Here is a 12,602-nt window from a genome sequence, read left to right as displayed (position 1 = left end):
CAAAGAATTAAATGTTACCATGTTTTTATTGAACACAACATGTAAACATTCACAGTGCAGGTGGAAAAAGTATGTGAACCCCTAGACTAATGACATCTCCAAGAGCTAATTGGAGTGAGGTGTCAGCCAACTGGTGTCCAATCAATGAGATGAGATTGGAGGTGTTGGTTACAGCTGCCCTGCCCTATTGAAAACACACACCAGTTCTGGGTTTGCTTTTCACAAGAAGCATTGCCTGATGTGAATGATGCCTCTCACAAAAGAGCTCTCAGAAGACCTACGATGAATATTTGTTGACTTGCATAAAGCTGGAAAGGGTTATAAAAGTATCTCCAAAAGCCTTGCTGTTCATCAGTCCACCGTAAGACACATTGTCTATAAATGGAGAAAGTTCAGCACTGCTGCTGCTCTCCCTAGGAGTGGCCGTCCTGTAAAGATGACTGCAAGAGCACAGCGCAGACTGCTCAATGAAGTGAAGAAAAATCCTAGAGTGTCAGCTAAAGACTTACAAAAGTCTCTGGCATATGCTAACATCCCTGTTAGCGAATCTACGATAAGTAAAACACTAAACAAGAATGGATTTCATGGGAGGATACCACAGAGGAAGCCACTGCTGTCCAAAAAAAACATTGCTGCAAGTTTATCAAGACATTTTGCAGGAGAACTTAAGGCATCTGTCCACCAGCTGAAGCTCAACAGAAGATGGGTGTTGCAACAGGACAACGACCCAAAGCATAGAAGTAAATCAACAATATAATGGTTTAAACAGAAGAAAATATGCCTTCTGGAGTGGCCCAGTCAGAGTCCTGACCTCAACCCGACTGAGATCCTGTGGCATGACCTCAAGAAAGCGATTCACACCAGACATCCCAAGAATATTGCAGAACTGAAACAGTTCTGTAAAGAGGAATGGTCAAGAATTACTCCTGACCGTTGTGCACGTCTGATCTGCAACTACGGGAAACGTTTGGTTGAAGTTATTGCTGGCAAAGGAGGTTCAACCAGTTATTAAATCCAAAGGTTCACATACTTTTTCCACCTGCACTGTGAATGTTACATGGTGTGTTCAATAAAAACATGGTAACATTTAATTCTTTGTGTGTTATTAGTTTAAAGAGGACCTTTCACTAGAATATAAAATCTAAACTAAGCATACAGACATAGAGAGCGGCGCCCAGGGATCTCCCTGCACTTACTATTATCCCTGGGCGCCGCTCCGTTCTCCCAGTATAGGCTCCGGTATCTTCATGTGTTCGGCTCAACTGGGTGGAGCCTGCCGTCCTCTCTTTCTTCCAGGCTGTAGCGCTGGCCAATCGCAGCGCTCAGCTCATAGCCTGAGAGGTTTTTTTTTCTCTCAGGCTATGAGCTGAGCGCTGCAATTGGCCAGCGCTACAGCCTGGGAGAAGGAGACGTCGGCAGGCTCCACCCAGTTGAGCCGAACATATGAAGATACCGGAGCCTATACTGGGAGAACGGAGCGGCGCCCAAGGATAATAGTAAGTGCAGGGAGATCCCTGGGCGCCGCTCTCCATGTCTGTATGCTTAGTTTCGATTTTTTATTCTAGTGAAAGGTCCTCTTTAAGCAGACTGTGATTGTCTATTGTTGTGACTTAGATGAAGATCAGATCACATTTTATGACCAATTTGTGCAGAAATCCATATCATTCCAAAGGGTTAACATACTTTTTCTTGCAACTGTACATATTCACTTGTATTCTGATGCTGTGCTTCCACAAACCAGCAGTAAAATACATTGAGAAGGACTCCTCTTTGAATCTTCTCCACTATGTGAGTGATTACGGGGTCCTCTCAATGCATTTTATTGCTGGTTTGTTTGATCACAGCATTGGAACACAAGTGAGTATGAAAAAAAATCGGACATAATCAGACTCTACGTCACCTACACTATGCATTGCTTACTCTAGTTTGGGGGGTGTTATGGGGTTGACAGATTCCTTTTAATGTGGTCCCATCCAAGTGTTCAATACCTTTGTAGCACCACCACAGTGGAAATAAAGCACTACACAGTTCCCATTTAGATCTGCCAACTGTCTGTGGAAGTCAGGGATGCACCAGGTCCTCAAGACAATAGATTTTCTTTGTAGCCAATCTATTCTCTGGATTAAAGCAGATATAATCAGATGAAGCACTCTGCCCCTTCGTTTCTGATCACCTCTGCTCATGTTATGTCAGCAGCCCATGCTCAGCACCACCATTGTCCAGCTCCTATGGGCGGGCATTGATGCCGCTCCCCTCAACTCTTTCTGTTCTCTATAAGGTGTGCATATGTGCTCCCTCTCCCTCTTAAAGAGACAGAGTGTGCACACTCTAGGTCTCCCCAGCATATGGCTGGCCACCTCAAGGTACTTAAGGCATCTTCCCCTAGGGTAGGGTGCATAATCAATAGTTTATTCTAGCTCTCTAGTTCCTACAAGGGTGTGCCGTTCTATTCCATCTGTCTGTGTACTGACTTCTGCCTGATTCCTGACTCTGATTCACCACTGCCCTGACCTGTGTCTGATTAGCATATTGACCCTCTGCTGCCTACCCTGATCTTGAACTATTCTTTTGATTGCCTGTACTCTGCCTGGACTGACCTTGGCCTGTTCCTGACTATGATTTAGCCTGATCCCACCCTACTCTGCTGTGCTTTCTCTGACCTATGTTGTTTAGCCTCCAACCACACAGAGAGTACTTAGGGAAGTAGTGGCCTAATGGCTTACCTACAGTGAAGTCCATATGTTTGTATAGGGCTTAAAGGGAGAATAACAGGGGACTGACAGGATAATGCCCTTAGGTTATACCCAAAGTCAAATGTCTTGGTTTGCACAGAGGTTTCACACCCACTGCTGAGACAGTTTGCTCAGGCCATGGAACCAGCTGTCTCACCCAAGTTGGGCCTGCTTGAGGTGTAAAAAAAGCTAACTAACCAGCTTGGTCACCAGGACTAACTGTTGTATTACTTACAGTTCCTTCACACTGCTGGCAGCTCCCAGCCTCTCTGGATCAAGCATTACGAGACCGTACCAGAATGCCCACTGTCCCTTTTGATTATAATGGGGTCCAGAGGAGATCCAGACATTACCTGGCAAATATGCCAGGATTCAGATAGACAAATAATTCTGCATGCTGGACCCCATTTTAGTCAATAGGGCCAGTGGGCATTCCGGTACCGTCCGGCAATTATGGATCCAGAGAGCTCCAGAAGGTTGTTCTCTGCAGAATAGCCTATGGATAATCCTGCCAGCAGTGTTTAACTTACCTTAAACAATATTTTCTGCTTGCCGGGATGACTTGACCACTACCACTCCAGTACCACCACCCCAAGCCGCAGCTACTGCATCACCATCTCTGCCAGTTACAACCTATGGCATATCCAATTTATATCTGCCACTTCCTCCTTGCTATGAGGTTTTTTGAACCAGTATACCATATGCTTTAAGGTACAGGCACATCAGATCCCCATTGACCAGTCCAAATCAGCCTTTATGGCCACTCTACTCTGGGGATGAAGTGGCCTTCTGTCCAGCAACTTACAGGAATTACTAAATAATTTAAAAAAGGTCTTTGACTGGCTATACCACATTAGCTTCTTCTTCCCTTCTACGCCTTTGCCAGGCCAACCTCAGGATTGGAAAGTACACTGCACAGTTCCATACCCTTGTCTCTGAATTTTGCTGGAACAAAAATGCTTGACCTGTTACCTGGAACTACTCCCTTTCATGGCCATTTCTATCCATTGTCCTTTCCTATGATGTAAACCATGTAAGAATACATCACATAAAAAACCTGGAAAGAGGCTTCATTCGAAATTTTCTTTGCTGACAGGAGCCAGTTTCTTTTTTGTCAAGATCAAGGATAGGTCTCTCCAACCATATATTGGCTGTTCAATAATCTGGGTGGTAACTTTGTGTCACTTCGTGCGCTTGCCTGGTATTCCATCTGCCAGTCAGCTAAATTTCCAGCAACACATTTTTCATCTCCTTGGGTTACCCTTGCACAACATGCTTGACCGGAGAGTGCAGTTCACTTCTAGGTTTTGGAGAATACATTTGCAAGCTTCTGTAAGTCGAACTTGACTTTTACTCTGCCTATTACCCACAGACCAATGGACAGGTGGAGTGTATCAATCAGGTTTAGGTCAACTTTCTGCATCTATACATCATGATGATTGGGCTACCTTCCTTGTCTGGCTGGGCACAGTACTCAGACAATAATCATTTCAATGAGTTCAAGACTCCTTTTTCATTGTTTATAGTCATCAAGTAAAGGTTTCTTTGCCTGTCTTCCAGCTAACTCTACTGTCAACAATTGTTCTCACATTTCTTTGCCTGTCTTTCAGCTACCTCTACTGTCAACAATTGTTCTCACATTTGGCAAGAGACTGGAACTTCCCTACTGCAGTCCTCTAGTCATAGGAAGTTCACTGATCATAGGCAAAAAGCTCCACCACAATTTTCTAATGGAGATAAGGTCTGTCTCTCAGGGGAAAAACACTTTAGAATAAAGATACCCTTGTACACATTGGCTCCCTGCTTCACTCATCCTTTTGAAGAATTAAAGCATTTGAACCTGGATTGCTACAAGTTGTGATTCCCTGCCTCTTTACATTTCTTTAACTCTTTTTATGAGTCTCTTTTTGAGCCAGTGTCTTCAATCGATATTCCAGGGGGTCTGTTTCTGCTGCTTCCACAGGCAGTTCAGATGCCACAATCAGCGATGAACTCGGCATCTGAGGGGTTCAATGACTGGGGCAGCACAATATGTCACAAAACGAATTTCTTTGTTAAATTCGGCAAAGCAGCCAAATCGAAGTTTTGATAACTTCAGTAATGAAAAATATTAGATGTAGAATTTTCTTGATTGGTTGGAAAGGTTTTGGTCCTGAGCAGAGGTTTTGGGAGCCTGCTGAGGACACTGATGCTCCTGTCCTGCTAAAAAAAATTCCTGTCTGGACCTAAGAAGTAAAGGCATAAGGGGGAAGTATTCTTTTGTTTGCAACCCTTGCTTGTCACTGTCCTCCCTCCAGGTGGGCACAGGTGCGGCTCCATTTACCCTGTCACCACCACTATTGTGGTCCAGAACTGATTGTCTTCCTCTGATCCCCATCAGTGGGTCCAGCTTCTGGAATACCATGCTTTATCCTCCTTACAGCCCCCAGCCTGCTTCTTGCCATCAAAAGCCTCTTCCTGTTCTCTATCAGTAGTGCATGTGCTTTCTCTGGCTCTTAAAGGGCCTATGCATGTGCATCCTAGATCTTCCCAGCCTATGGCTGACTACTTCAGGGCATTTAAGGCACCTTACCCTAGAGGAAGGAGCCTAAGCAGTAGGTTATTCTAGCTTGCTAGTTCTTTCAAAGTTGTGCTTTTCTGTTTGTCTAACCGTATACCAACTTCAGCCAGATTACTGACTCTGATTCTCTTTTGCCTGACCCGACCTGTGTCTGATTACCGTATTGACCCTCCAATGGCTACCCTTACCTCAGACTGTTCTTTGGGTTGCCAGTACTCTGCGTGCCTTAACCTTGGCCTGTCCTTTACTGTGATTAAGCCTGACCGCTCGATGCTACACACTGGTATTTCTAACCCCTGTGGGTCAGCTGCCCACCACATAGATACTGCTGGAGGTAGTAGCCTGGTGGCTGTCCTGCAGCGAAGTCCAGATCCCTGTATAGGGGTTACAGGATGAATACCGGTGGACTACCTGGATAATGCCCATAGGTTTAGCCCAAAGTCAAATCTGCAGTAACGGCTGATTCACATATTCACCCACTGCAGTAACAGTTTAGCTTTCCTCACAGAGAAAATTATTTATGTATTGATAGAAAGTCTATGGACTTTCTATAAATCTGTACATTGCGCCCTCTGAGATCTTAAAAAAAGGGAACATCAATAAACAAAGCACTTTTGCACTTCATTTAAATGACTGGTGGGGGTCTCAGCACCCAGACCTCCACCAGTCATCCCACACATTACTCACTATCAAATACAGTCCAACAGATAAGCAGTGTAGGATGGCACAGATTCTTGAAAATATATCTGGATGCCTGTGTGGGCTGGTCCTCACACCAATTGTACTAGTCCAGGAAAAACAGATGTGTCTGTTGCATCTGCGTTCAATGTGCCGTCTTTATTAATCCAATACTACTGGAAAATATAATTTCCTGTTTTTCCTGGAATGTCACATAACTGATGTGTATGTTAAAATGATAATAATAGTTTCTCTAGAAAGAGGAACAGTTTGAAATTAATGAAAATGTCAGGTCTATATTATTATTCTAGTTATGTTTTAGTTATGTTCTAGTTATGTTTGTAGTTATAACCACAAATAACTAGTTATGTCTTTGCTATTCAACTACTCAGGATGCTCAGCCAACATCCTACAATCAGTGATGATCTCCCCAATCGCATTATCTCTGGCAAGGTGCTGATGAAGACCAACATCAAAAGGTTTGAGGAGACAGATGTCGTATTTGAAGATGGGACAGTGGAGAAGGACATAGATGTTGTGATTTTTGCCACAGGATACAAATTTTCCTTTTCTTTTTTTGATGATTCAGTCATAAAAGTAGAAAAAAACCAAGCCCCATTATATAAAATGATGTTTCTACCACATTTGGAAAAACCAACGGTAGCTTTTATTGGCTACGTACAACCACTTGGGGCTATAATGCCCATTTCTGAGATTCAGGCTCGCTGGGCAACAAAAGTCTTCAAAGGTACCCTTTTCTAATTATTCTAAGATATGAATGACCAGATACTGTAGATCATTTATATGGCTGCTGATACACTTTTCTAAACATTTTCAATGCATTCCTAGGTGAAAGAAAGTTACCATCTATGAGTGAAATGAAGGCAGAGATCACAAAAAGAAAAGAAGACATGAAGAAGAGGTTGGCATCTTGTATTATAACTAGTGTTATAGCTCTTCCAGATGTATTCATGAAAGAAATTATATTCAGTATTGTATTCTAGAAATCTGGGGTCCTCCAGCCACAGCGCTCCCCGCTCCGTTCTCGATATAGGTGCGGGTCCCAGCAGTGGGGCCCACACCTATCAGACAATGGGGGCATATCCTAGTCAGTGATATGCCCCCATTGTCTAAGATGGGAATACCCCTTTAATGAGTAAGATTCTACATTTTGAGAAATCCAGGGCATTGTGCTTTGCATTCTACATAGCCTGGGAGTGTTTGACATGCGTATTGGGAAATTAGTGGTGCAGGGGGGGCCCAACATAAGTTTTGCTATGGGATCCTATGAGATCTGTGTACACCCCTGTCCACGGTGTACCAAATTTATTATGAGGACTACCCTCAAAAGGGTTGTCTCATCAATGTCTATAGGTGCGGGTCCCACCCAAAGAGGGTGCACTGCGCATGCTCAGCCGCCCTCCATTCATTTTCTATGGGGCCGGCGAAAATAGCTGGCTCGGCTATTTCCGTCGGCCCCATAGAAATGAATGGGAGCGGGGGCCGTGCATGTGTGATGCGCTCCCATTCACTTCTATGGGGAGCCGGCTTGGTGGTGGCTGGACCGAAGTCCTCCAGCCACCACCTTTCAGGGCGCCGTTCTCGATATAGGTGCGGTTCCCAGCGATGGGACCCACACCTATAAGACAATGGGGGCATATCCTAGCGATATGCCCCCATTGTCCATGATGAGACAACCCCTTTAATAAGTTTGGTGCATCTTACTCCTGCTGACTCTTTACTAATACTATGGGGGTCATTTATTAATCTGAAATATGCCTAAATTAGGCGTATTACAGGCGCAAATGGCGGCACAACAGTAAGCGACTTTACCCCGCTCACACGTGGGCGTGGGCATGGAAGGGGACAGGCCAGGAGGCCCGTCTCATAAATAATTTTCTACGCCTGTTAGGCGTAGGATATCGTCTAAATGTAAGAAAGCTAGGAAGCTCTCTTACATTTAGAACTGGCGCCAGATATGCAAAAATTATGGAGAGGACTGCACCTCTTTATAACTTTGCAGATCCACCGCCAACTATGGGTCTTTATTAAGACCAGCGTCTAAAACGCAGACCTTAATAAATGTGCCCCTATGTCCATGTACCAATTTTGAACTAATGTAGATTAAACCTTTTTTATTTAGGATTTTGGCTTTTGGGAGAAAGCATAAAAAATTGGCATAGACTGTCCTATGTAAACTGGACCTGACAGTAATTTAAAAAATGACTATGTCAAATTAGGCATAATGATCATTTCTGTCTTGGCGGCTATTATTGCTTCTGCTGCCCCTTGTCTTAAATTTTTTTCCTAAAAGACTTTTTGTATACTGTACATACCTGATTCAACCGAAAACTGGTTCTACTACCAATAATCTGTTATGTGTTTTTATACAGGTATGTCGAAAGTGAGCGTCATACCTTACAAGTTGACTACGTGAATTACATGGATGAAGTAGCAGAAGAGATAGGCTGCAGACCCAATGTGAAGAAGCTATTTTTGTCAGATCCAAAGCTGGCCTGGGAGATATTGTTTGGGCCCTGCACTCCATACCAGTACCGCCTGTGTGGACCTGGGCAGTGGAAAGATGCCAGGAAAGCCATTTTAACCCAGTATGAACGTATCATCAAGCCCATGAAGACCCGAAGCACGAGTGACAAATGTTCTTGTGGCTTAATGAAATTTGCGTTAAAGATTTTTGCCATTCTGATTGTTTTTGCTGCAATATATATTGCCGTGTAGTTATATTACATATGTAACTAATGCAGAATTCATTTACTTCTTACGTTTTAGCTCTATATTAACTACTGCTTAAAATCTTCAAATCATAATGAAAGGAGTATTATGGTTTCACAAGACTTAAAGATGTATTCTCATCTGAGACAATGGAGGCATATCGCTATTGTCCGCTGTGACCCACACCTATATCGAGAATGGAGCAGGCAAAGTGGTGGCTGGAGGACTCCGGTCCGGCCACCACCAAGTGCTCTCCCCATAGAAGTGAATGGGAGCACATAGGGCATGCACGGCCATTGCTCCCATTCATCTCTATGGGCCCAACGGAAATAGCTGAGCCAGCGCTCAGCTATTTTCGGCGGCCTCATAGAAATGAATGGGGGACTGCTGCGCATGCACATGTGCGCTCCACCACTTTCAGGGCTCCATTTAGGACATAGGTGTGGGTCCCAGTGGTGGGACCCGCATCCATCAGCAATGGGGGTATACCCTAGTGATATGCCCCCATTGTCTCAGATGAGAAAACCCCTTCAATGTTTCTGTTTGTATAATGAAAAGTTATACAATTTTCAATGATACCTTTTGGGTCAATTTCTCAAGATCTCAAGGATAGGGCATCAATATCTGCTTAGTGGTGATCTGAAACGCTACACCCTCATCAATCAGTTGTTAAACGGGCTGTCCAAGATTAGAAAAACATGGTTTCTTTCTTTCAGAAACAGCCCCACACCTGTCCATGTATTGCTGCACAGCTCCACTGACGTGAAGGTACAATACTACACACAACCTTTGGACAGGCACAGTGCGGGTTTAGGAAAAATGCAGCCATATTTGTCTGATCCTGGACAACCCCTTTAGGCCTGTTTCACAATTGCGCCAGGAGTTACAGCAGGCTGTTCTGGCAGCTACTTGGCAAATATGGTTGGATTCAGCCGGACCCCATTATAGTCAATGGGGCCAGTGGGCATTCCGGTAACATCCTGCCAGAAATCCTGCCAGTGGTGTTAAAGGAGTCTTAATGTGTAGCTTCTACACTGGAAGTCAGCATGGGAACTGCACAGCTCCATCCATTGGATAGTGGACAGAGCTATTTACTGCAGCACTGCTCCCATTGCAGTGAATGAGAGCAGTGCTGCTGTAACCAGATCTGTCTACTACACAGTGCTGCATAGGTCCAGTGTCAGAGCTACTTTAGCACAGCTGATGGGTTTTTGGGGTTGAACCCTCACCATTCAGCTATTGGTGGCTTATCCTGAGAATAGGCTATCAATAGTAAAATCCTGGAATACACCTTTAAGGGTACATCTACATCAGGCAGTGAATTTTCTGCGACAGAAAAACTGCAGTGAACAGTATCTGCCCGAATTCCAATGGAGCAAATCTTGTAGAAAAATTGTTTGTGGTTTTCTTCTAAGGATGAAATCTGCAGTAAGTAACATAATTTCACATGCTGTGGATTTGAAAGCCACCCTCCAGGTCAATGTATGTGCTTATTCCAATGCGGAAATATTCTGCAGCTTGTGGTTGAGATTTTTAAAAATCTCATCCACTTTGCTGCTACTGTATTACACTGTGGGTTTTCTGCATGCATATCCACTGCAGAAAATCCACAGCAGATCTGCCCAGTGTCCATACCCTTCTGGCTCACTTGCATAAAAATCTGTCCCGGTCATGTGATGGCACGGCTCTGATAATAGTAAGGAGCTGAGGACATCTGTGTCCATCACCTGACCAGGACACCACCATACAAACAATGAAGCTGCTTTTGAATGACAACAAACAGAGATCTTGGCGACTGTGGAATTGAAGATAACAATAATATCATCATCCAATAGATACATTTGACATGCTGTAACTGGAATAGTCCCTTTAAGAAAAAAATGTAATATGATTTATGCATTATGATCTATGATTGACATCTACAATCTGCTTATAAGAGCATACAGTAGACAATGCATGCTAACGTTAGTCTTTCTTTCTGACGCTTTTATTTCTGAATACCCCTTTCTGACACTTCCATCAGGAAGGGGTATTTTCTTAACTCAATATTCATACAAAACTATTTTTTAAAGACTTTTTGGCAGAACTATGCCATTGAGATACTACTGTCCCCCCTCATTACCTGTGGTGGAAACGATTTCCAAGTTAGTTTTGTTCCTTTTCATTGCGTTTGCTTCTCTTTCCAGCCCTAAAAGGAAACACTTCTAAGAAATAACCGATAAAATATGTTACGTAAAAAATCTTGAAGTGTGTTGCTCTTTTTTTTTGTTTTAAATTGATGAACAGTGCTGCCAAATTAATTTGATCCCGCAGCTCTGTCAGAATAAGGCTACTTTCAAACTCACGTTTTGGGCGGATCCGTCATGGATCGGCAAAAACTGATCCGTTACAATAACAAAACCGCATGCATCTGTTATGGACGGATCCGTTTGTATAAGGCTACTTTCACACTTGCATTCAGAGCAGATCCGTCTGGTGTCTGCACAGACGGATCCGCTCCTATAATGCAAACGTTGGGATCCGTTCAGAACGGATCCGTCTGCATTATAGTTCAGAAAAAATTCTAAGTGTGAAAGTAGTTCAGACGGATCCGTACAGACTTTACATTGAAAGTCAATGGGGGACGGATCCGTTTGAAATTGCACCATATTGTGTCAACTTCAAACGGATCCGTCCCCATTGACTTACATTGTACGTCTGGACGGATCCGTTTGGCTTCGCACGGCCAGGCGGACACGAAAACGCTGCAAGCTGCATTCGGATGTCCGCCTGCTGAGCGGAACGGAGGCCAAGCGGAGCCAGACTGAGGCATTCTGAGCGGATCCGCATCCACTCAGAATGCATTGGGGCTGTACGGATCCGTTCGGGGCCGCTTGTGAGACCCTTCAAACGGAACTCACAAGCGGAGCCCCGAACGCTAGTGTGAAAGCAGCCTTATCTGTAACATAGCCAAGACTGATCCATGAACTCCATTGAAAGTCAATGGGAAACGGATCCGTTTTCTATTATGCCAGATTATGTCAGAGAAAACAGATCCGTCCCCATTGACTTACATTGTGTGCCAGGCTCAGTTTTGTCAAGCGGACAGCAAAACGCTGCAAGCAGCATTTTGGTGTCCGCTTCCAGAGCGGAATGGAGACTGATTGGAGGCAAACTGATGCATTCTGAGCGGATCCTTTTCCATTCAGAATGCATTAGGGCAAAACAGAGCCGTTTTGGACCGCTTGTGAGAGCCCTGAACGGATCTCACAAACGGAAAGCCAAAACGCGAGTGTGAAAGTAGCTTAAGGCCCAGTTCACACTTCAGTTATTTGGTCAGTTATTTTCATTAGTTAGGGTCCGTTGTAACACTCCGTTTAAATCTGAACGTTTTTTCGGATCCATTAATTTCAATTGCCTCTGCAAAAATGCGGACACCAATCATAGTGCAGTCCAAATCACGGAATCCGTTCCGTTTTCCTATTTTCGAGTATGCGGATCCTGAAAAAAAATTAAGCTTGTCCTACTTTCTGTCCGTTTTTCGGGTCTGTTGTCCATTCAAGTCAATGTATCCGCATAAATGCGGATGACATGCACAAAACCATCCGAATGTCATCCGATTTTGCGGATCCGTTGACAGGAAAATGGATGAAAAAAACCCCCCCAGAATAACGGAAACACGGAACGGATTCGGAAGCACTTTAGTAAAAAATCGGAAGGTTGTACTGAAAAACGGATCCGCAAAAAAAAGGAACGTTTATCTGGAAAGGTAAAAATACTGACGTGTGAATGGACCCTTAGGCCTCATGCACACGAACGTTTTTTTTCACGGTCCGCAAAAACGGGGTCCGTAGGTCCGTGATCCGTGACCGTTTTTTCGTCCGTGGGTCTTCCTTGATTTTTGGAGGATCCACGGACAT

At 44.1% G+C, this 12,602-nt stretch overlaps 1 protein-coding gene across 3 annotated transcripts in view; it reads left to right on the top strand.

Annotated features, from left to right (window-relative positions):
• LOC120978546 (flavin-containing monooxygenase 5-like) overlaps positions 1 to 9,130 on the top strand; it is an 87,241-nt gene extending 78,111 nt beyond the window's left edge. For all 3 annotated transcript variants that reach the window (XM_040406748.1, XM_040406750.1, XM_040406749.1), the window contains exons 8-10: positions 6,363 to 6,718; positions 6,820 to 6,892; positions 8,364 to 9,130. In XM_040406748.1, coding sequence (XP_040262682.1) covers positions 6,363 to 6,718; positions 6,820 to 6,892; positions 8,364 to 8,709 — 775 coding nt within the window. In that variant the 3' untranslated portion in view covers positions 8,710 to 9,130. The remainder of the gene's footprint in view (positions 1 to 6,362; positions 6,719 to 6,819; positions 6,893 to 8,363) is intronic.
• The last annotated feature ends 3,472 nt before the right edge of the window (positions 9,131 to 12,602 follow it).

The sequence above is a fragment of the Bufo bufo genome, chromosome 9 (assembly GCF_905171765.1).
Source record: "Bufo bufo chromosome 9, aBufBuf1.1, whole genome shotgun sequence".
NCBI lineage: Eukaryota > Metazoa > Chordata > Amphibia > Anura > Bufonidae > Bufo > Bufo bufo.
This window is presented reverse-complemented; position numbering and strand designations above follow the sequence as displayed.